The following is a 26,577-nucleotide window of genomic DNA, read 5'->3' on the forward strand; positions in this document are numbered from 1 at the left end:
ACACACAATTTTTGATTCCCAAGGCGAAAAACCTTACAAAAGCAATATCTGTGTCGTTTATAAAAAGAGGTGCCAAAAACAAATAATGGCCACCTTGCCTTGCCTCCAGAAAGATCCGAGATAACACGTCCGTTTTCAAATACTGGCATAGATTTCGCAGGGCCATTCGAAGTCAAAAGTTATTCCGGCCGAGCATACAGAATTTCCAAAGGATACGTATGCGTATTTGTGTGTTTCTCCAAACTTATACATCAAAACTTGTGTCTGCGTTGGAAAAATGAGTATCTCAAAGAGATGACCAAACAAGTAAAATTGCAAAGGGCTGAGGTCAACCTTCAGGAAGGCGCAATGGTGGTCATTGATGATGAAAACCTCCCACCTAACTCGTGGCGACTCGGGCAAATTGTTAAAATATATCCAGGCCGACGTTTTAACTCAACGGGGATTAATAACTATACCTATTGTAAAAACTTATTGCACTGCCAGCAGAATAGATTTTGCTCCCTATCAATATTACTTACGTGTATTTCTTTGTTTCAGCTCACTATGCCTAAAATTTCCTCCTTTAAATCCAAATCTACTCCCAGGAGTTTCCCAGGAAACTACATCGCTTTCCCTTGTCGTCTTTGCAATACACCACATCCACTTCGATCATGCAGAAAGTTTCTCAAGTATTGTTTAAACTGTTTGGCACACGATCATTCCCAGGGCACATGCTTCTCCAAACATGGATGTAAACATTGTAGGAAATTCCACCACACGTTACTCCACGTTAACCCACGATTGGTTAAAGATCTTTTGGCTCCTAAGCAATCTCGACCTCGATCACCATCTTCTGATCCACATCCGTCTACTTGCTCTAGTTCTCGTAGTTCGACCGTCAACAAGCTCCAGCTAAGACCAGTCCGCATCGAACCTCGTTGACATATATCTTGCAAGGGGGGCGGCAATGTTAATGCTAAAAATCTACCTCATTCTTTTGGCCTTAATATAAGTGATATATAAGTTTTTTGTTCTTCTTGTTTTTCCAACATCCAAAGCCTAAGGTAATATTACTCTTCAATAAACAGCTTTTTTCCAAATCCTAATTTCTTGCCTTTTGTTTTATTTTTAAATTTCATTGCATTGTCAATTGGGGTTTTGTTCCTGAGATAAACATAATACATTTATCTATTTTGTTTATCTAACATTGGCTCTGAGAAAGTTTATTATACTCCATTCTGATTCCATAAAAGCTTTTGGAATAAACACGAATAAAAATAAAAACAAGTGAGATTTTTATATTCGGCTGTACCGAATCTCATATACCCACCATCAAAACGTCTACCATATACCTTGAAAGGAATGCTCCTATAAACATCAGGGTGATATTTGGAAAATGGCTTTAGTCAGTTATGGACTGAACTCTTTTTTAAAACAAAATATAAAGTAATTTTCTGAAGAGGTCCTTCATATGCAAGAATTTGAAACCGATATTCCTGAAATTGTGTACAAAAAGTTAATTTTTTATAGAACTTGTTGATTCCAAATTTCATCGCAATACTATATGTGGGCGTGGCTCCTCTTGAAAATTCAAAATAAAAAGTAGCCTATTACCTATACCAGACATACAGGAATACGCTGCACAGTGGTGTAGGAAAAAAGAAAGAGGGACATAATTCGGTAACTTCTAAACGGTTAATCCGATTTTAATGATTTGGTATGCACAAAGAGGAGGTGTTGTCGAGTTTTTGAATTTGGACCTTATAGGCCAACCAGGGGCCCGGCGGGGGGTCCTCAAATTAGGACACCTCGGCTATGTTAAATTTTTTAAACGATCTTCATTTGAGTTCCGATTTAAAAAAATTTCGTCGTAGCAGTAAATTATCTCTTATAGTTTAGGAGATATTCGCATTTGAAAATTAAAATTTTAAAATTATTACCGTCCTTACTTTAGTTTTTTGATAATAACGAGTCCAAATATTCCCGATTTTTGCCATTTATCAAGCAGTGAATGAATTATGTAAAAATCATGACTGAGTCCAAAGTTATAGACATTTTAATTTAAAAAATTAAAAAAGGCGATTTTTTTTAAAAAAAGTATGTTTTTCTTTTTAAGTTATCTAAAAAGTTTCTAAGAAGATGTATATAGAATTTATACTTTTTGGAAAGCTGACTTTACATAAAATACGATAAATGAAACAAAACCTAAAAATTTTTGATACCGAGCGGACCAGGTCCATCCAAAAAACCCTATTTTTTATGAAAAATTCAATTTTGAGCAAAAATTCTCAAATCGCATAGTCGATATCAAATTATAGTGACCTGTTTTATATGACCTAATATGTTCTTAATCATTTTGTAATAGGTTTCGATAACCCCGCCCCTAGTATGGATATAATAGACAAAAAACAAAAAATCCCATTTTTTGGATTTCTTAAAACTTTTTTGGGAATTCCGGGATTTCTAATAAAAAAATTCGAAATTTTTATTTAATTTTGGATTTTGAGTAAAAAAATCTACCTAACTGTAAAATTTCATCAAAAAATATTCATAAATTTAAATTTATTGCAATTTGAAAAATTTGTATCTTCGCAAAAACTGAATAAAAAACATTTTTTATTTTATTTAATTCCGCGAATTTTTTAATTTTCAAAAATTATATACAGTTTTGAAAAAGTAGACAAAATTACCTTTCCATTGATATATAACATGCCTACCTAATGTTTTTAACTGATAACTGATTTTTTTTGCAAATGTTTACAGTATCTCCTATAAGTTTGTAGGAAACATATTACATCACTTATTGTTTGGAAATTTTTAATAGGCCCACATTAAAAATAATTACTAAAAGTCGTAAATACTTGTATGGAAAATTCTGACATTTTGGTATGAAATTGGCTAACTAGAAATAGTGGGCGGGGCACCTACCATATGAATTAAAATTTATGTATCTGAAAAACGATTAACTTTAATTTTAATATGAATGTTTAGATTAAAAATGGACGTATTAAGAATGGGTCGCGACATCCCTCTTTGTGAATTTATGACTCAAATTTTGCACAATGAGCATTGTTATATCATTAATTCAATGAGAAGTCAATAAAGAATTGACCGATGTTCTTCTTATCTTCTTATAGTAGCAATTGAATTGAAATATTTGCATCCCAATTGTGATCAGTACTGTATTTTAAGCAGTTTTAAACTCTGTTAAATGCATAAGATATCAAAAAAATTTAAACATTTCCTTATATTGAATATTTTAAAAAATCGAAAAAATAGGTGTACTGCACGTCACAAAAAATATTTTTATATTTTGTATAAAAAAATTTAAATAATTGATAAATGCACTTTTAAAAAATTTTAAACAGAGAGAACAAATCAAAAATCGCGTTTCTTGAAATTTTTCAAAATAAAAACGAAGAAAATAAAATTTCTGCATAAATAACATAGAGCAAAAAAATTAGTACTCTTCAGCATAAATACCAATTATTTTCTTTACCTAAGTTAAAATATATTCCATTAAATTTTTTAAACGTCCAGAAATATGAAGTGGACCATATGAGAACAAAAAATAGGATTAAAGGGAAAAACGGGCAAAGTTAGTACTTTTGAGTTTTGAGACGAACACTATATTTTTGGGTGATTTAAATTTAACGAATAAAAAAGTAAATTTATATGTTATTTTTGGTACTTTTATGATGTTTTTTAAATTAGCAATGATTAAAAAATTATGTTTCGCATAGCATATATCCAATGGATTAAAAAATGAATTTTGTATTTATTTTATAGTAATAACAGTCCTATACGACTTTAATTTTAAATTTCGCTGTATAAAATCTTAATCTTAATATCCTAATACCTAATATATATTATATAAATCTTTGTAAATCTGTTTATTTGTTCGTCAATGACGCCTTAAAAGATGGACCGTTTTTTCGATTTTTTCTTTTGATAGTAAATAATATGGTTTGCAAAACATCATTGAAAAGAACAAGTAAGGGGTTTATATTCGGCTATGCCGAATCTTATATACCCACCATGAAACATCGTTTGACTCGAATGAAACTTATTTATGTCGAATTCCATCTATATACTCGTATTTTTAAGTAATTTTCTGAAGCGGACCTTATATAGGGGGATTAGAGGTCGATCCTTATAAAATTTGGTAGACAGAGTTTGGTTCGTATTATTTGTGTCGAATTTCATTGCTGCACTGTTATTTTTAAGCCATTAATGAGCGTTGCAATCATTTTCTAAAGGGGACCTTATATGGGGGTAGGGTCAATCATGGACCGATCCTCATAATTTTTATAGATAGATTTTGACTCGTATGAAACTTACTTATGTGGAATTTCATCTAGTTACTAGTATTTTTAAGCCAGTAATGAGCGTTAAAGTCCTTATATGGGGGTAGGGACAATAATGGACCGATCCTCCAAAAAATTTTGCATAGAGATTTTGGATCATACTTATGTCGAATTTCATCGCTATATTCGTTTTTTTTAAACAAGTTATGACTGTTAAAGCTGCTTTTCGAGGGGCTACTTGTATGGGGGCTATCCGAAAACGTGGACCGATATTGCCCATTTTCAATACCAAACATACCTCACCTATAAAAAATATTGATGTGAAATTTCAACCTCTAGCTTTTTCCATTCCGACTCTATAGTGCTTTCAACAGACAGACGGACGGACGGACAGACATAGCTAAATCGTCTTAGAATTTAATGACAAACCAGAATATATTTACTTTTGTGGTTCTATGACCAATATTTCGATGTGTTACAAACGGAATGACAAACTGAATATACCGCCCATCTTTTTTGATGATGGGTATAAAAAGGGTGACACATAATTTGTTTTTAATAAATGTTCTGCAGGAATGTTATTTTCAACATAGATGAAATAATACAAAATTTGTTCAACAAAATATATAAATTTGGGAAATATAATGGAGAAATATTTTTGGAACTGTATAAGGATTTTCTTCATAAGGAGACCTTTAGAATTTTTACAAACATGTAAAAGAAAGGGAAAGGGAAGAATACTTAAGTATAATGTTATGAAAACACTTAAAATCCCGGGAAATGCCAAGTATTTTATGATCTGCAATAGGGATTGTTATTAACTATTAAGAAACTAAAAAAAGTAATATTAAAACAGACTTTTTCATTTCAGCTATTAAAATACCTTTATCATTAAAGATTTATTACCTAGCCTTTAATTGTGCGTTTAAAAACGATTACTAACCTCATAAATATAATTTTAAATCGTCTATTAAAAAAACAACCTTACGCCCTCGTGAATATTAGAACTAAAAAGTTTTAGAGAACCAAAGTTTGGCATTTTCTGACAACTTATTAATTTTCAGATAACTCGACATAAATATTTATACAAATCTATTATAGTATTATGATTTGTATTCTTATTATATTTACATGTACAAAATATCTATTAAAAAACAACCTTACGCCCTCGTCAATATTAGAACTAAAAAGTTTTAGAGGACCAAAGTTTTGCATTTTCTAACAACTTTATTTTCAGATAACTCGACTAAATATTTGTACATATCTACTATAGTATTTTGATTTGTATTCTTAATATATTTACATGTACAAAATTTTGTGCTGATATCGAAATATATGAGGGAGTTATTAATCATAAAAAATTAATATTTCTTGATGTTACACACGGAATGACGAACTTATTTGTATATGCCCTCTATCACCGCTGATGGCGGTGGAGTGTATAAAAAAGAGACATATTATATCACTTCACTCTATACTAAAATTTTATTAAAAACGGAAATGTTAACCTATAACTTTTTTTCTTGTAAATCGATTTTTAATTTTAATGGCAACAATTAAAGACCAAAGTCTCACCTACCAAACAAGAAATGAGTTTAAAAATTCTATCAAATCAAAAGTTGTAGGTAATTATTTTTTATTTTTTGCAAAGCAAAATTTTCTTAAGAAAAATTACAAAAATTAATTTATTTGTTTTCGATTTCTTAAAATTCAAAACAAAGTTCGTCTACAAGAAATATTTTCAAAAATAAATTAGTCATAAAGTCTTGGTGGCTACCAAGACTTCTTCCATAATGTAAACCAGGTACAAAGATTAGCATGTCTTGCAATCAATGGTTGTTTGAGCTCCATCTTTGATTTTAAATGGATTTCTGCTAAATATGCTCTACGACTTAAACACGACCGCATTGGTCATGCCACCATCATACAGGCCAAATTTTTTGAAAATAAATCAGGCATTTCTAAACGGCTGATCCAATCGGTATAAGTATTCGAGTTTAAGTTTTGAAGATGAACCCCACAGGGACGGCGCTGTGGCGGCTCAAAGTTGGGTACCTACGACATGTAAAACTTTTAAACTCGTGCCATTTTTGTTTTTGATACAAAGATTTTTATATTTTCTGAAAGCGCTCGACGAGATCTTGAAAAAACATGCTTGGATATACTACTTATCTCTTATAATATCCGAGTTATAGGCATTTAAAAATTTAGTGATATAAAATTTACCATACCGTGGTCCCCCTTTTTTGAATACCGGATGTAATTTTGGACCAAATGGACAAAAAATTTCAGATCAATATCATTTACAGATCCAAAAATATACGTTTTTTAATTTAAAAATTCAAAAAATTTTAGATTTTTGCCGTTTTTTTTTTGCCAAAAATGTGTCTTTACTCTTTTATTAATAAAATAAAATTTTCTTTAAGAACATATAGAATATATAAAACATATTTTATAGTTTTCTAAAAGGTATCTTTACGCAGAACGCTTTGGCGTAAAAAACTTGTCCTATTTTTTGAAAATATTGCCACTACGTCCTTCCGAATATGACCTATTTTTTTATCAAAACTTCAACTTTGGGCAACATGTTCTAAAATTTCAAAGCTGGGATCAGAAAACTGAAAGCAGTTTCGGAAACCTCAATATGTTTTATATTTACTCCAAAAGTATTTTCCCAGCCTTGAAAGAATTGTGGACCCTATGGGCAAAATATAAAAAATCCGATTTTTGGAATTTTCATTCCTATTTTTGGGAATTGCGGGATGCCCTTTGACCTTCTAAATCTTTTTTTTTGCATTTTCTTATTTGAAATGACAAATTTAACAAGCGTTGAAAATTTCATTGAGTTTTGTTCATAAATAAAGATTTTGTCTTATATTACATATTTGTTAAATTTCTAGAGCTCTGATTGTTTAGCTACAACAATTTAGTCCATATTTATCCCTTAGTATCATTTTTTAGTTAGATATGGAAATTCTAGACCCTTTACAAAAAATTTCAAGCCAATATCTGAATTCAAAAATATGTTCATTTAAACCTGTGTCCTTTAATTTCATCTTTTTCATATCTTGGTATTAAGTATGGCGGAACATACATTTGCTGTTGAATAAAATATTTGGACAATTTTTAAAAATTATTTAGTTAATTATTTTATTAAAGACTATAACATTGTATATACAATAAATCACCCCACACAAACCACCTTTCCCGCTCACCGAAATATAAAACACAATTTAATACAATATCATTAGTTAGTATAATAGCTTTTTTTATTTGAACTGTTTATCTTAAACATAATACAATTAATTCTTACAACCTACTTATATAGTTAATTCCTAACACTACTTATTTTCTATAAAATAATCTGTCATATCGGTATACATATCCAGAAGGTAATATAAGTTCTTTAAATCTTCCTTGTTTTGAGATGATAGAGTTTCATAACAAATCCATCTTTTTCGCATAGTTGAAAGAACAGGATCAGAAGATAGAAGTAAACTATTAAAAATATCTTCATTCTGTGATTGCCTGGAGCATTTTCTCGAGCTGAATAGTTGAACAAGCTTAAAATCTCGATTCCTCGCTTCCTGGGCTTCTTCTGTTAACTCTCCAAGTGGAAGAATATTCGATTCAATTATTATTTGACCATGACACAATACTTTGTGTACTGTTGGTGTTAGTTCCGTCCATGGATACAGAGATACAAGTAATTTAGAAATTTCTGATGTATATTCCCCAAATCAATTTGCATTAATTTTTTGTTTACTATTCAGTGCTATTAAAATAGTGTTGACTCTTCGAAGCAACTACTTGTCGATTCCAGTTATTTTTGAAGTAATTTCAAAATCACCTTCTCGCCTTCTCGTATTACCGTCATTTGTACTACCGCAACTTGGAAGTGGTTTGTCGATGTTTAATCCCACCTGAACTTTAAATTCTTCTTGGATTCTGTTTTTTCCGCAGCTCTAAGTTCTTTCAATTCTTCATTATTTTTTGTTGATTTAGTAAGATTCTCTGGCACACTTCTATATTTGAGGTCGTAAGCTATGTGTAAAAAGTAATCCAAAAATCGTATTCTGGCATTCTTCATTAATACTTCTGCTTTTGTTTATATTTGAGAATTGCGACTTTTATTCATTACATATTGAGTATATCCAGAAGGAATAAGTTCCATCAATCATTGTTAAGCTTAGCTGATATGATACGTTAATAGAGAATTCCTTTATTTTTATGCAAATGGGCTCCAGTGCATTTATTTCATCTTTTAAATATTCCACTAAATCTTTTGTTGTTTTCTTTGACTCCTTTATATATTCAAATCCAATGGGTCTACAACAATTTTTTGAACCCGGAGTTGTATTGATCCATATATCTTCAAATGAATTTCCGATGCTTGACGATGATGGATTAAGGGAATATGAACGAATTCGTAATGGCACTAATGATGACAAAAATACACTTTTGTAGTCTGCTAATGTCCGAATTGCACAAGCTTGTTTGTACTCTGGAAGTGCTGATAAACCGTCACATCCCCACTTACACATTAAGACAACATAACAGTTATGAATTTTCCTTAGTTGGTCTTCTGAAAAGTCTGACACAATTCTTGATGCTGTGTTTTCGAGCAAAGTTAATATATCAATACAAGCTTCCACATCATTAATAGCAATAGGTGATGGTAGGATAGTTTGTTTTTTTTTCCTGCATCGCCTTGTATGATGGTAATATATTGTGTCCTTTTTCATGCAGAGCTTTCCTTAATATTTGGTACTTATTTTGACTGAGACCCAGTTCCGACATTAGCGCTATTGCTTCCTCTTCAGTAAAATTTGATTGTGATGTTGGAGTTTTTATACTTTCCACAATTCTCTGAAGTCGTTTTGGTGTTGCATTAGGAAGAATAGTTGCAATATGTACGGCATCCATAGGTTGGTTTTCCTTTTTCAACATTTCGTTAAATGTATCAGCAATTTTCTCATTTGAGATTGAAAAAAGTTTTTGTGTGACCCTCTTTTTTTTGACCTTGAACATAAGTCTTCGTATGACTTGCAAGGCGTTCATGTTGATGTGTTGTATGTTGAGATTTCCATAGTAGTTTCCATCCAACTACAAAATTTTAATCGAAATTTCTTTTGATTTCCACTTACTTTTTACATCAAAAAGTTTTAAAAAGTTTTCAATTCTAGTCATTTCCGATACAGGTATTCCAAAGTAAAAAATTACGAATTGTCTACCTATTAACTTTTAGGACTATATTACTATAACCTGTAATTCAGTCATTGATATTTCTTATTAGTGAATGAATCGAAATTATCATTACCTGTATATTTTTACCTATATGATCATAAACGAAACGAACGAAATGTTCTGTCGAAAAAATTTAGGTAAAAAATAGTTATAAATTTCTGAAAATTTAAGCATAATAGGAGCATTCAATTATAACGATAAGCAAACAAATGGAAAATATGTAAATATAAGATTTAAATATGTTCTGTCATATTTAATACTAAACAGGTAGGAAAGTATAGTCGGGCATGGCCGACCATATAATACCCTACACCATGAGTATATTTTAAAAATTTTTATTTTTTATAAAGAATTTTTTTGTTGAATATTACCATAATTCAAAAATATTTAAGCAAATATTATGCAAAAATTTCTAAATGAGTCTTTATATAGGTCAAATATCGGTAAATTTGGGAAAAGGATATATTTTTAAATAACAGTTAATTTTGTTGAGTTTCATTGCTATACAAATAGTTACAAGTCAATTTTAGTCGTTTAAGACATTTTTTGAAGGGGGTTTGTATGGGGCTAGGGTCAAATAAGGGCCGATCCTTACGAAAATCTGCAGTGTCATTTATACTTATATAAAACTTATTTGTGCCAATTTTTAGAGAGATAATAGAATATTTGACGTAATTATGGCGTAAAAAGTTCAAATTGGGAGGTACGGTTGTATGGGGGCTAGGTGAAATAATGGACCGATTTCAACCATTTTCAATAGTCCCTGTGCCAAAAAACATGCTTGGTCCAAATTTCATCAAATTATCTTGAAAATTGCGGCGTGTACCTTGCGCACAAGGTTTACATGGACAGCCAGCCAGCCGGACAGACGGACGGACATGTCTTAATCGACTCAAAAAATGATTCTGAATCGATCAGTATACTTTAAGGTGGGTATTGGACCAATATTTTTGTATGTTACAAACATCAGCACAAACCTATAATACCATCCCCACTATAGTGGTGTAGGGTATAAATATGAAATTAAAGGATACAGGTTTAAATGAACATATTTTTGAATGCAATTGAGATATTGGCTTGAAAATTTTTGTAAAGAATCGAGAATTTCATAAAAAGATGTTAAGGGATAAATATGGACTAAATTGTTGTAGCTATCTGCGACCCTATTAAAGTTTTGATATAAATCATAGTTTTAGAAATTAAACAAATATGTAATATAAGACAAAATCTTTATTTATGGATAAAACTCAATGAAGTTTTCAACGCTTGTTAAATTTGTCATTTCAAATAATAAAATGCAAAAAAAAAATGAAAAGTTCAAAGGGCATCCCGCAATTCCCAAAAATAGGAACGAAAATCCCAAAAATGGCATTTTTTTACTTTTTTGCCAATAGGGTCCACATTTCCTTCAGGGCTGCGAAAATACTTTTGGAATAAATAGAAAACATATTAAGGTTTCCAAAACTGCTTTCACTTTTCTGATCCTAGCTTTGGGATTTTAGAACATGTCGCCCAAAGTTGAAGTTTTGAGAAAAAATAGGTCATATTCAAAAAATAGGACAAGTATTTTACGCCAAAGCGTTCTGCGTAGAGATACCTTTTAGAAAACTATAAAATTGTTATATGTTCTTAAAGAAAATTTTATTTTATTAATAAAAGAGTTATGACACATTTTTGACAAAAAAACGGCAAAAATCTAAAATTTTTTGAATTTATAAATTAAAAAATGTATATTTTTGGATCTGTAAATGATATTGATCTGAATTTTTTATATATTATTGGAAATTTTGTCTAACTAACAAGAAAAAATTGAGTCCATTAGGTCCAAAATTACGACCGGTATTCAAAAAACGCGGACCAAGGCATGGTAAATTTTGTATCACTAAATTTATATAAGTAGTATGTCCAAGCATGTTTTTGCAAGATCTGGTGGAGAAGATCTCGTTCAGAAAATATAAAAATCCTTGTATTTATATGAAAAACAAAAAAATGGCATGAGTTTAAAAATTTTACATGTCGTAGGTACCCTACTATGAGCTGCCACAGCGCCGTCTCTGGGGCATCTGCAGGGTTCATCTTCAAAACTTAAACTCAAATACTACTTGGCTATGCTCACGGCAAATTTTATCCCGATCGGATCAGCCCTAAGCAGTGGTGTAGCGATTAGAACATTTAATTAAAAAACCGAAGTTTTTAATTCTCACTGGCTCCTTTTTGTTTTTAAGAACAAAACTAAAAAAGTATACTTTTTAAACCAGAAAAGGTTTAAAGCTTATCGTTCGCTTAAAAAATAAGCATACAGGTGTCTGTTAATTTTTTAAAATTCATTCCCTTGAGGAAATTAACGGGTAAAAATTGTTGTTTGGTAACATTCAACAAATATGTTTGACTTCTTCATAAGTTTTTTTCATTTTGGTACTTTTTTATACAACATCGTTTTCGTTTTACGTTATGCATATGTTTTAACGTATGCATATGAAAATATAACAATTTATTCGATTTTATAAAAAATTTAGATTTAGAAACACCAACATATTTAATAATAAATAGATTTTTCGGTACTTTTTTGTTCTTCGACTGATACTTTTTTAAACTTAAAAATTATATTAAACACTATCTAATACCCGGTGTGCCTCGCTACCCCAATCGAAATTATATACATAATAATCAAAACAAATAATTATTTAGTTATTAAATTATGCAATTTTTCCTAAAGGTTTATTATAATTTCATTTGATGACAATATATTTCATTTCAATTCTAAAACAATACATTAATGATTATTTTTATCACTTGTTAAAATTTAATATATAGTTTTTATTTTAAAAATAATTACTATGCTAATATTTTTTGTTTTAGGCTTTAGTATAAATTAAAAAACCCACTTAGCGATTTTGAAAATTCTAACTGCAATAGTATTGCAGATGAACAATATGTTACATATGATTGCGAAAATTTAATGAAGTTCATCAATTTTGTTTTAATTCATATATTAAGCTTTTATGGGTAAAATATGCAAAAATATGCTCTAACAAGTTGATGCCAAAATTCTTAACTTGTTCTGAAAGGTGTAAAATTTACACTGTAAACAAAGTATAACAAGTAGTCCGACTCTTTGACAGTAATACCTAACTCTAAGCATGTGGTAGTAAAAAAGTACCTAACTCTAAATATGTGTTGGTAACAAAAATGTATTTGTATTGGTGCATTCTAAACACACAGAGTTTTATAAAAAATTACAATTTTAAATTTGTTTGAATTTTCAATACCAAAAATTGAAACTCTGTTTGTAAAATAAAATTCAACAACAACAAAAATGAAATGTCAATAAATTAACAAAAAATTTTGTTTCCAGTTCATGAAAATTGAACAAAATTCTAAATTAAAAGTGCTTCAATTTTTTTGGAAAAATTGCAGTTTTTTGTGGATAACAGCAATTTCGCGTACGGTCCTTAAAATTGGCCAAAGTAAGTTAAACATTTGAGTGTTTTAACAAGTTTTAATTTTATTTTATTATTTATTAGTATATACATAATTTTATACATAGTTTTCACATGAGAATGCTTTAACTAGAAATTAAATCTATAATTTAATCTTAACTCGTTAATTTTAGGTTGATAACAAAAACTAATTATTTTTTAAAATAAAATCAAGAAAGAATAATTTTAACGTTTACAAATTTGTATATATATTATGGGGGAAAAATAAAATCTAGGCATTATTGGATTAATAGATGAATATTTGACAAAATACAAATTGTGCAGCAACATTTTTAGGCAATTTGGAAATATCTTCAGGGTAATAATGATACAAAACCAAAAGTTATGCACTCTGTATCAAGACCGCTCAACTAGTTTGACATCTGTTAATCTCTTCCAGGACAAAATTTAGCTTCGCGGCAGATTCTGAGAATATTCCTCCAAGATCCTTCCTTAACCCAAATGTTGATCCATTTGCACACATTTCTGCTTCTGGCAACAGCGCTTATTCCAAACAACCTAATGCAGCGAATTCTTTCGATTCCTTGATAGCATTGATGGAACGTAGAAAAAAATAAGACGTTCTTCTGAAAAGACAGATTTCCGTTTTTGCCAGGTTAACATTGAGGCCTCTCGGTTGAGCCCAGCTTAAGGCCGTATTCAGAGCCCCTCAGCTCTTCTACACAAGTAATTTGGATCCCTTTCCTTTAAAAGTATTACGACTTCGTCTGCATAGCAGACATGCCTAAGTCCTTTCTCGGTTATGGTCCTTAGGAGGCTATTAATCGTGGTAACCCAGAGTAAAGTGACAAAATGCCACCATGTGGTATACCGCGAAATACTTTTTTCCTGATAGTTGTATAGCAGCTTATCCATCTATTCCTTAGCATGTGGTTGATCCTGTTGCGGAGCACCCGGTCAACATAAAACTGGACTAGGATTTTATAAGAGTATCAGTGTGCACGTTATTGAAGGCGCCTTCGATGTCAATACATACCGTCAGTGTATATGTAGGGGACAACTTCGTTTAAGGCGGTTTCCACCGAATTTTAGGTCCTTTTCGGGGATACTGTTTTTAACCATACTATCGACTATCCGTTTCGAGGTTTTAAGTAGAAAGGTGTAAGACTTATAGGTCGATAAGACTTAGGTGTCGCATAACTAGGTTTCCCTGGCTTAGGTATAAATATTACCCTTGCATCCTGTCATTTAATGGGCGTATATGTGAATTTCAAGCATGTAGTAAATATCTGAGACAGATGTACGGAAACCAGTCCCGCTTCCATCTGTAAGAGTGCCGGGAAAATGCCATCCGTCCCTGCAGCTTTATAGGGAGCGTAGCTCTTAATTGCCCCTTTAACAATATCAGATGTAATTACAATTTCCTTGTTAGCCTCTCCTTCCTCCAAAATCGGTCCATCTATGTTATTCGATATACCGGGTGGGAAATGGGAGTACATTAGGAGTTTCATTGTGATCTTAATATTTTAAATCTTATGTACCGATGATCAGAAAAGAATCAGAATCAGAGTGCTCGTCCGAAACTCTCCAATCCTGAATTTCGTTTATAAGCTCTTCTGAACATATAGTTATATCTAAGGAGTGAGATCGAAAAATTCTTAACACACATATATGTTTATAAAAAAGAAACCACTAAACTTACAGCTTTATTTTTTTTTATTTGATTCAAATTATTATTACAATTTACAAAAAAAAAAAAAAATATTTTATAGTTTTAATCACTAGTGATGAAATTTTGAACCCTTTTCGGAAACCCTTCCATTAACGTTTTTATAGTGCTTTCTGTCACTTTGCTCGAACATGTAGTCCATCTCCTTTTAAATCTACCACACTTTTGGACACCTTTTTTGTACTCTTCAATTCTCTTTTAACAAGAGCCCAATATCTCTCCACTGGCCTTAGCTCCGGGCAGTTTGGAGGATTTGCCTCTCTTGGTACAAATACCACATTATTGTTCTTGTACCACTCAAGGGCTAGTTTACCATAGTGACAGGATGCCAAGTCAGGCCAAAATAAGTGGACACATTATGAAGTCTTATGAATGGAAGCAGCCTTTTTTAAACATTCCTTGATGTAAATTTCGGTATTTATAGAGCCCGTTGTAACAAATGATTGGCTTCTTTTGCCGCAACTGCATATTGCTTGCAAATACGCATATCACAGATGCTATAAAAAGCGTATGTAAAACAGACAAAAATTATTCTCGAAGTACACAAGTACTAATTTTGCCTGTTTTTCCCTATTGTCCTATTTTTTGTCCTTTATGGTCCAACTTTCGTACCAGTGCTGTGCTAATTCTTATTTCAGAACGCTTAAAAACTTAATGGAGTATATTTTGGCTTTTGCCCTTCTAGTCGAAGTTTTGAAAAACGATATAGATCAAGGATAGATCTATTCAAATTTCAAGAAAATCGATCTAGCCATAATAGGCATAATTGACAAAAAAACGAACAGACTTACAAAGAGATAATATATATTAGGATTTATCAGGATTGGTTGTAATATATTACCATTTGATTTCTAATTTTCATAACTTTTTTGTTTTCAGAATGGTCCAAGAAGAAATGAAAGCTCTGTCACATATGGCTGATCAAATTAATGGTTTAAGGATAAATAATAATCTTTCCCCTTCGGGAAAAAGTCATGACTCGAATGATAACTTAAATAATGAATCTGTTGATTTAGATAATTTATTTGCCTTTTTAAGCGACGTCACATCGAACAATTCTGCTAATCCCATTTTAGACGAATTAAGTGATAAAATGGATAATCTTGTTCAGGATTTTGACGATGAGGTAAATATATTTAATTTTTTTGTTTAGATATCATGAATTCCACTGAAGCATGAATTCCATCGAAGCTGTGACACCTACAGCAAAACCGAATTAAGTGATTTTATGTTATTCTTACATAGACGTGTATCAAATTGTTCTAACAAGAAAAAAACAACAAAACAGGAGTTATTGGTAAAATCACGAATAATTTGGCATGGATATTTGTTTTACAAAGAGCACTTTTATATGATTTTGATTACAAGGTTTACAAGCCCTATTCAGTGGTTCAGTTGTATGGGGGCTAGTTGAAATAATGGACCGATCTTAACCACTTTCAATAGACTTCGTCCCTTGGATTATTGATCATGTACAGACCTGTTGGTCACATTTACAGTTAGTGGGACTCATGGGAAAGCTCCACCTAAAGAAATACTAATAGTGCTAATAATTGTTATTGATATGAGTTTGGTTTCATAGAGAAGAGTTAAGAATCTTGAAAAAAAATATTGAAAACAATCCTCTATGTAGACACTTCAAGGGGTTCTTACCTGTCAATTCCTTAAAACCTTTAGTGTAAACCACACTAAACCTTCATTATGTAGGACGATGACCTAAAACAAAAGATTTGTATAACCATCTAATATATTGAGGAAAACTATATTAACTGTTTGAATTGTCCTCAACAATAAACAAGGCGAAATCGAACCAAAAATTTTTCAAATAATCACAAATATACCAAAATAATGAAATTTTCAATACCCCATAACCTAAAAAATCATTAAGTGACGATAAATGAAGAATGAGCTAAAATTAACACATATTTTTAATAAAACTTTATTAAAAACATGCAAAAGATTCTTAATCCTATCAAAAGTTTGCTACAATAAATGTTGCTATATCCATGCGGAAAATAGAAAATGTTCACATATACGTAGGGTTACTATAGTGTTCACAAAAACATGATTACATTTTTTACTCTTTTTTTAAAAATATAAAGATGAAATTTTTATGTTGCTGGAAAAATTTTTTATACTTCAAATAATGTTGTGTTTTTGTGAACAGTTGTGGAAGTCACTGTATCTTAATACTTTTATTTTTGGTTTTTAAACGATTTCTCATTATGAAATCCGTTAAAATATTTTATCATGATATTTTTGTATATATCATAATATTGTTATACATAATCATATTATGATCCAAGGTGATCAAATTTTTGTTTTAAATATGTATCGAAATGAAAATGAATTTTATTTTTTAAATTTTACAATACTTAGCACAATTCGCAAATTTCAATTTGCGATTTAAATTAAATTTTGTTTCATAAAAAAATTCAATTATAATTTCATAAAAATACTAGTTTTAAGCTTATTATGAACGTAAGTCATTTTCTAAAGCGAACCTTATAACCCATCGTTCTTTCAAGAGACTGACTGTCTAGATCGTTTGAGAATAAGGACCTAGAAAATTTCGATGCTACAAATGAAATCAAAGATTTTTAATCGAAACTAGATAATTCAAATTAAATGTTTCACTTTCTAAATAACAGTTCAAATCAGTTTCAATCAGCCGAAAAAACAAACTGTTAAAAGGGCGTTTTGTACCTATGTAATCGGAAATTTATTGTACAGCCAGGATGTATGATAATTCTGTAATCAAATTTTTAAAACTTTTTGATGATGTAAAAATATGATAAATATACATTTTATGAAAAGTTCGGCATTCGATGTTTGACGAACTAGTCGACAACAATTCGTTGCGTAAATTCGTCGAATGGAACACATTCAAATTATTCATACTGCGAATTCGTTTTAAAGTTTGTTTGTTCCAAATTGAAAAATGTAAGAAAAATATACAAAAATTATATTTTTGTGAATCTCCACGATTTTGAGATAATTTTAAAAGTTTTAAAATTTAATCAAACATTATTTCGAAATTAGAAAATGTAAGAAATTTTCCTCGAAAAGAACTAAAATTATATTTTTGTGAATATCTCAAATTTTGAGATTATTTTAACAGCTTCAAATTTTTTTCGAACATTACCTCGAATTTTCAAACTTAATTTAAAATATTTTAACATATCATTGTAGTGTCATCAAGTGTACTCCAAATGCAATTTCAGACAATTCGGGCCACCAGAACTGGTTTTAATGGGTTTAACAATTTTTCGAAGTTAAGTTCGACTTTTCGAAAATTTTATTTTTAGTTTTTATGATCCATAGATTATTTTAAGAAAATAAAAAATTTTCGAACATAACTTCGAATATTCGAACATAATATTGTATTGTCATAATATTGTATTTGGTCTACCGGAATTGGTCTTAAAACAATTTTCCCCAATTAATTCGTCGGTCGTCTGCGTAAGAAATAGAAATAAACATATTGCACAGTTCGTTACGTATGACGAATTTCGTCATATGTATTGATTGTACGCATTTTCATATACTTTAGTGTTTTCAATATCTGGGGACGAAAATTCGTTCCTAAAAATTTGTCGTTCGTCCCAATTGTATGTACAGCTTTACGCAACTTTTTTAGCATTACACAATACTGTTGCATGTGCATTTACTAATGCTCTCATAATTTTAACAATTTTACGAATAATATGATTTTTATATAGAAAAATTAAGGGGGTTATTATGTAAATCCCTTTCCCTCACTTCACTTTATTTTATATATAAATTTTATATATAAATATTTTCAACGCAAGGTGAAGTGTTTCACAAAATAAGGTGGTAAATAACAACTTTCATTCATTCATTAATAAATTAAAAGTAAAAAATAATGTTCAGAAATAAATAAATTAAATCCAAAATTGTATGGATTTTTATCTATACTATTTTCCTGAAAAGTGGATCCGAGTAGAATACGAATTTGTTTTTTTTTAATTTTTTCAAGAAATCAGAGAAGTAAAGAACAAAAATATTATTTTCAAAAACTATTTTTTTCTAAAACAATGTTTGAAAAAGGGACTTTTATTTTTAAAATAATAAAATTGGGGTTATTTATCATTTTATCTTTTATATCACTTATTTTGGGGTTAATTCTCATTAAAAAATTGGGCTCTCTCTGTTCTCTCTCTGCATTTAAAAACTTAGTTTTTTATTCAATGAAGCGTACAGCTTCTGATAGTTAGATCATGTGGCTAATCCATGATAAGATCAGGACTTTTAAAGCATATATCTGCCGGTGGTTGTGATACAAAAATTTGCCATATAGTGACACGTTGGAGATCAAGAGAGAGGCAGGTACGACAACATTCTAAGCATTGTATGATCTTGTCCTTAAAAATTCTAGATAAATGCTTCTGATTGTCGGTCATTGCAGCTAAATCCATGAAAAAATTCCGGTTTCCAAAGGATCTGCCTGCGGTTGCTAAGAAAAGAGTTTGAGATCTACAGAAGTACATTCTTACTTTGTGGATAAAGTGAGAGTACATTTACTCTCTCTCTTTGCTTTTAATAGCCAATATCTAAAAATAAGCTTTTTTCGATTCAGAGAAGCGTCAGATCATTGTGGTTAAAGAGAAAGAGAGAGTCACTTACTTTGGGTTCTACATACTTAATTTTATGTTTCTAGATTCAATGTTATAGAAACTTTAAATAGTACCTTAAAAAAAAAAAAGTACCAATATGTACACTTTTTCCGGTTCTCACCTAATTCGACTCTACACATGTAATTTCATATATCTAGGTTCAATATTATAGAAAATTCAAAAAGTACCTTTTGCAGAACAAAAAATTCCCATTGATTTGTTCTCGTCTAATCCGGGCTCATTATTATAGAAAACTCCAAAAATACCTTTTGAAAAACGAAAAAGTACCAAAAAGTTCCTTTTGATGTGTTCTCACCTAATTTCGAATCTACATATTTAATTTAATGTTCTTTGGTTCAATATTATAGAATATTCAAAAGTACTTTTTAAAAAACGAAAAAGTTCCCTTTTATGGTTTCTCACCTAATAATAAAAAAATATAAATGATATAAAAATATTGCATTAACATTAAATTTAGTGCAATAAATTTGCATTAAAATTAAATATTTTTGAATTAAATGCATTAATTTTACATTAACATTACATACCATTGAAATTAATGCATTAATTTTGCATTAACATTAAATATTCAGTCCATTAATTTTTCATTAACATTGATATATTTAACAACTAGAAAAGTAGAATCTTTATTATTCATAAACTGCAGTGTTTTTTTACTAAAATCTGCAGTGTCATTTACACTTATATAAAACTTATATAATACAGATAATAGTAGGTTTGACGTAATTATGGCATAAAAAGTCCAAATCGTGAGGTGCGGTTTGATCTAACTAAATTAAAGTATATTAGTCGGCTTAGTATACATTAGAACCGGCTTAGAATCGTTTTCTGATTCGATTAAGCTATGCCCGTTCGTCCGTCCGGCTTTTATTTCACTTATTGGGTCTTAGTTCATAATGCAATATTGCCCTAAAACTAAGGCGACTTTTCTTGTTTGTGTTTTCGGGCCATTATTTTTACATGCTTTTCATTAAAATGTATTTATACCCACGATAGGCAACTCCTATACACAGTGTATTTTGGCCGTTACTAAATTTACCCAGGCTACTACACGCATAGAAAACACAATTCCGGCTCATTCGAGTAATCATAGAAGAAGGTTGTGTCGTCGCTCGTTTCTTGCTTTTGCAATGAAAATGAACGAAAACATATTAATGAAGAGATGGATAATACTAATTATTTTTGTACTTTTTTAGCATCTATACTACATATTTAGTAGTTTTTAGAAATATTAACTTTTTAAAATGTTTTTCTTTCACCACAATTTGGTATTTGTTTGATCTCATAGTGGATAGACGTCTTTTAAATCGCTCTCACTAGAAAATAACATTGTAAACATAAAATCTTAATTAAAATATAAAAAAGATAAGTACAGCGAATGGACGCTAATTAAATACATACTTATATATATTTAAATATTAAAAATACATTAAATTCAAATAAATTGTCGTTTTCGTTAATGCAATTTTTAACAATAACAAATTTTAGCAAAACAAAAAGTATAAAAAACTGAAAAATAATAATAACAAAACATTAAAAAAAAAGTGTAGTGTTTGTGTTATTGTGCACGAGTTTCTCTAACTCTCCAATAAGTGAAAGGAGGCTCAGTAGCAATGGAAAAAATGCATACTTTGTTATGAGCTCTCTATACAACAACAATATTTATGATCCAAAAAATTATAAAAATTACTTAAGTGTAAAAACAACAACAAATGAGAGATCTTCTTTTTCAAGTGCTTCAAAACAACACAATTGTGAAGATAATAGCGCAAAAGAAAAAATAAATAAACAAACAACAGATTCAAAAACAACAAACGAGAGATCTCCTCTCTCAAGTGCGCCAAAACAAGAAAATTGTGTGGAAGACAACGCAGAAGAAAAAATAGAAAAACAAACAACTGATACAATGGTTAATGAAAAAAGTAATGCTAATGTGAACAATATCACAAATAGTATCAATAACAATATTAACACTATAAAAACCATTAATGATAAGGAAGATCACTCAAGCCCAATGTAACTGTGGTCAAAATCACACTGCTAACTATCGCGGATGTGCAGCATATATACACATCCAACAATTAAATAAGGCCAGAAGACCTTTATATGCGCAATATAAATCTTCTAACTTTATATTGCGCATACACAGTTCTATCGAACAAGTACATCGAAAAACTACTCTTATTCTGAAGGCCTTCGAGAGCAAGCAATATTGCTCAGCATTATTCATAGATATTTCTCAAGCTTTCGATAAAGTCTGGCACGATGGACTAATATACAAAATTACTCACACATCTACATTTGCGGATGATACCGCTTTTGTAAGCATACATGATAACCCTTCAATAGCTTCTGAACAACTCCAGCTTCACATCGGCGAATTGGAAAAGTGGCTGGACAAATGGAAAATAAAGGACAATGCAACAAAATGTACTCACGTTACATTTACCTTAAGACGAGAAAATTGTCCTCCCGTATATATAAACAATATAAAAATTCCTGAACAAAGCCATGTGAGATATCTTGGTATCCACCTTAATCGCCGCTTTACATGGACTCACCACATTGAAGCCAAGGTTACACAAATAAAATTAAAGTCAGCTCAAATGTACTGGCTAATTGGACCACGGTCAGCTCTAGACTTGGAATACAAAGTGCTTTTGTACAAAACAGTTATAAAACCGATATGGCTATACAGCCTCCTCATCTAATGTTGAAAAATTACAAAGAAAGCAGTCAGCACTCTTAAGGTAAATAACAGTTGCTCCGTGGTACATTCGTAATATTCATAGGGATCTCAATGTCCCCATAATACGCGAGGAGATCAAATTCTCTTGTTTAACCTACTTGTCAAAACTAATGGATCACCCAAACCCCCTTGCCAGGGAGTTGCTGTCATTTGAGGGTAGGGTTGCCAGATTCCGATTCACAAAAAGCTGGACATTGGGTTGTAAAAAAAAGGACAAAACAAAAAAAAACTGGACATAAAACAACTGAGAAAATGTTAATGTTGGTTTTGTATAAATAATTTAACAGTGATACACCAATATCTCTGATACGCCTATATCTCTGGACTTTTTATGCAAATATACTATTTGACATCCCATAACCAAAAATTCTATAAAATATAATTTGTTAATAATATTTGTTTTGACCATATATCCGAATTTCTACAAAGTTTTCAGAATAACAAAAATACATATTAATTTTGCTGTTATTTTGACATATAGCGATACTTTAGAAAAATATGCATCTTCGCGGATTTGTTTACTAATATATTTAATAAATATTTTGAAAAATTACTCAATTGTTTACGCGCTTTAGCGCAATTTAAGAAAAACTCGGTATAGGACTTTTTGGAGCACAGATTTGACGATTTCTTTCGAAATATGAGTTAAGAGACTTTATGGGGTATATTTGACCAATTATAATAACGTGTAGCGAATGTAAGCATTGTATCCATAACATCAGAGCTATTTACCTGTGTAAAGACAATCATCCACATTCGCAGAAGAAGTGGCTAAAATTAAGAACTTAACAAAATAAAATAAAACCTCGTTTTCAGCTTTATCCATAAAATCTAAATAAGGAACTAAAAGTCGCGGTCCCAATGATATAGTTGAAGCCAAAGGTATCAAATATTTGCATGTATCGCGATTATTGATCGTCGTACGATTTTAAATGTTATTACAACTTTTGTATTTTGTTTTATTTTCCTTAGCTATGTTACTTAAGAATATTAGTTAGATTTATACTAATTAATATATTTTGGTTTATCTCAGAATTTCGACTTATTATCACAGCATCTGTTTATACAGAATTTTAAGTAGGTCTAGAAATTGCATTTTTACTTTCAATTTTAAATTTAATTTTGTGGACTTAACTTACTCCCACCAAATTTCATAAAAATTGGAATGGTTTTTTCATATATGTACCATAAGTGATTTATAAGAAGTTCCTATAAAAATTAACGGAAGGACGGACAAGATTTGTTCGCCCCATAAAGTGATTTTAAGCTCATCAGTGCACCAAAAGGTAGTAGTAAAATATTTAAAACAGAGACTTTATGTATTATTACAAAATATTACAATTAAATGAATTTATTGCATTCTTTACAATTTAATTATCTAAACTTACATTTTTTCGGTTAAGTCTGTCACATAAATACTAAAAACAAAAGTAAGTACAACATAAAAATTATTGACAAGTTATTGTAGTATACTAAAAATTGTATATTTGGCTGGACAAATTAAATTTTAGCTTGAAACTGGACAAGCACCAAAAAAGCTGGACAATCCAGCCAAGTCCAGCCAGGCTGACAACCCTATTTGAGGGTCATAGACGACTGAGAAGAACGGAAACATTGGATTTTGCCAGATAATCAAATTATCGAGAACTTTGGTTGAAAATGCATTGGCAATAACAACGTTAGTTATAATTTAGGTTAAGATTTTAATACTTATTGTAAATTTCTGTATAAGAAAGATGCAATAAAGAAATAATAAAGTAAAAAAAAACACAAATAAAATAAAATACACAAAGAATATTAGTTTTGTGTTAGATTAAGATTATTTCTAAATTTCAGTTTTCCATATATGCTTTTTTGTGGAGATGCGAGTACAATGATTTCTCATTATTTGTTTTTTTTTTCGCTCTTTCACCTATACAAATGTAGAAGTATATGTCAGCCGATCCTGGATTTATACCCTACATCAGTTTAGTGGGGAGGTAATATTTTTTTGTCGATTAAGCTATGTCAAATAAATCCAATATACTCGTATCTCTACAAAATGCTGCAAAACCAAGTTCTATACAAACATTGAAGACCCTCATAAATTTTAAAATTAAAGGATCTCATTTGACCCTAGCCCCCATAAAAACACAGTTCAAAATTTTACTTAAGTGTCCACAATTTTATGCAACAAGAAATGACTTAAGTATATCTGAGCTGAGCTAACCTTGGCAAAATGGGACGTCTTTCACAGAAAGAAGAACCTGGGGGAACTTTATTTGTAATAGGTATCGACCAGAAATCCATGGGTAGTCTTGTCAAGAATAAAGGTAGGGCTTACATAGCCTCTAAAGCTGTCACATTCAAAATTGGAAAGGTGACGATTGGAAGGGCTGTTACAACAAGCCTCGAAAAGGACACTAAAATATCTAAGACCACAGCATCACTACTGATAACGTTATGGAGTCAAATTCTAAAAGCGAGGAAGGTACCACTAACTCGCCAAAAGAAAGTGGTGCTGCCTTTTCCAAAACTGGCGAGGCGCCGATTAAAAGGACTTGCAAAACCGATCCCGAAAAGGACACTAAAACACCTAAGGCGAAACCCAAAGCATCATTGGCAAGCACAGGTAATTTTGAGGAGTCAAATCCTACAAGTGAAGAGGAAGACAGAAGACAGAACATCAGTGCTGTTCAAAATTAGGAATGTGTTGATTAACATGACTGCCCTTCTTATGCTGATAAGGACAATGTAGTGCCATCAATGGAACCCACTGCATTAATAGCCACTTCAGGGTATCTGGAGGAGTCAAATCCAACGAGCGGGAAAGTGATCACTAACTCTCTGGAAGAAAGTTTAAATGGATGACAATGATTGAGGTTATCCAAATAAACCTCCATCGGAGTGAGACGGCTACCGACGCTCTAATGGCTTAAATTAACACAGGTAAGATACCTACACCTTTAATCCAGGAACCTTGGAAATTCGCAACAAAGTTTCTCTATTAAATCACGTAAATTTCTAACTTTTCTACGCTGATACAGGGTCAATCAAGAAAATGTATCTTATGTCTCAAGAGCTTATGTTTTCTCGTCCCAACAGGACACGAATGGCTCTAAATTGGAGGATAAAGTGGGGCTGGAGTTCTATATTGAAGATTCAGAAGCAGAAATATATCACCGTTTACCAAATAAAAACACAAGCTTCTAGGCAGAAGTACAAGCAATAACGGATTGCGTAAATTGGATTAGAATGAACATGGGGCCTACAGCGCTTTATATGTTTACCGACAGCCAGAATGCAATCAGGGCGATATCAGGTGATAAAACTAAATTTACAACCGTATTGGATTGTAAGAAAGCTTTAACTGAATTCTCTCTCAGAGGTAAGGTACACATCATATGGGTACCAACCTACTCGGGAGTAGTCGAATGTTTTTGCTTTAAACTGAAGGGAGCTCGAGGCAGTTAGCCTGACAAACGCAAAACTATTCGACACAACAAACAAATATGGGTTAGAGAATTCCTTAAGGCCTCTTGGAATAATTAAACAGAACCACGAGGATCCTATGGTAGTGACCCAGATGAGAGCAAGACGAAAAACCTCCTCAAAATGAGCAAGTTTGAAGTTAGTGTGATGGAACGTATTCTGAGTGGACAAACAGGTTTACCACATCTATGCAAAATTGAACTTGCAGATTCAGACGTATGTAAAAGCATGTGGAGAGGACATTGAAAATCTGCAGCACTTTCTTTGCCACTGCCAGGCATTCGTCCAAGTTAGATCCAAGTATTTTGGAAGTGATGTTATTCAGGTAAATCATTCCTGACTAACACAAATTGGAAGATTCTAAGGAGTTACGTTCAGGAAACTGAGTTTCTGAAAACTCAAAAATAATTTATTCAGTTCCTTTTTTTCTGATAAGGAGGACACAACAGGCCAGATAATGGCCTAGGTGTGTAGTTTACATCCTACTATCAACCTAAACTAACCTAACATATCTGAGGCAAGGTACAATTCAACTTAAATGCTTTATTATGAACACTAAATCACAATCTATTTTTATAAGGTCGGTCTCGCCCTACTATAATTATAATTATATATAATTATATAAAAAGTGTTTGGATTGTGTCAAAATAAATTAATTTATTTTTCTTTAAAAAGAAAAAAAAACATATGTGTTTTCAAAACAAAAGAATTAATTTAAAATAATGAATTAAATGTTCATAGAACCTTTAAAAAAGAAAGTTCAAATTAAGAAGCATTGAAGCATTGTCTGAAGATACAAGCAAAATATAACTACGGTTTTATAGGTAATATTGTGAAGTACACAAAATCTATTTCTTTCCAATGTTTATTATTTTTATACCCTCCACCTTCGTAAGAAGGGTATATATAATATTGTCATTCCGTTTGTAATTTCTATAATATAATTTTCCGACCCTATAAAGTATATAAATTCTGGATCCTTATAGAGAGCGGA

At 30.9% G+C, this 26,577-nt stretch overlaps 1 protein-coding gene across 2 annotated transcripts in view; it reads left to right on the forward strand.

Annotated features, from left to right (window-relative positions):
- The window catches only part of LOC111688377 (myosin-I heavy chain), a 1,083,699-nt gene that overhangs the window by 273,619 nt on the left and 783,503 nt on the right, over positions 1-26,577 (forward strand). For both annotated transcript variants that reach the window (XM_046950624.1, XM_046950625.1), the window contains one exon: positions 15,585-15,831. In XM_046950624.1, coding sequence (XP_046806580.1) covers positions 15,585-15,831 — 247 coding nt within the window. The remainder of the gene's footprint in view (positions 1-15,584; positions 15,832-26,577) is intronic.

Source organism: Lucilia cuprina, chromosome 4 (genome assembly GCF_022045245.1).
Source record: "Lucilia cuprina isolate Lc7/37 chromosome 4, ASM2204524v1, whole genome shotgun sequence".
NCBI classification, from domain to species: Eukaryota; Metazoa; Arthropoda; class Insecta; order Diptera; family Calliphoridae; genus Lucilia; species Lucilia cuprina.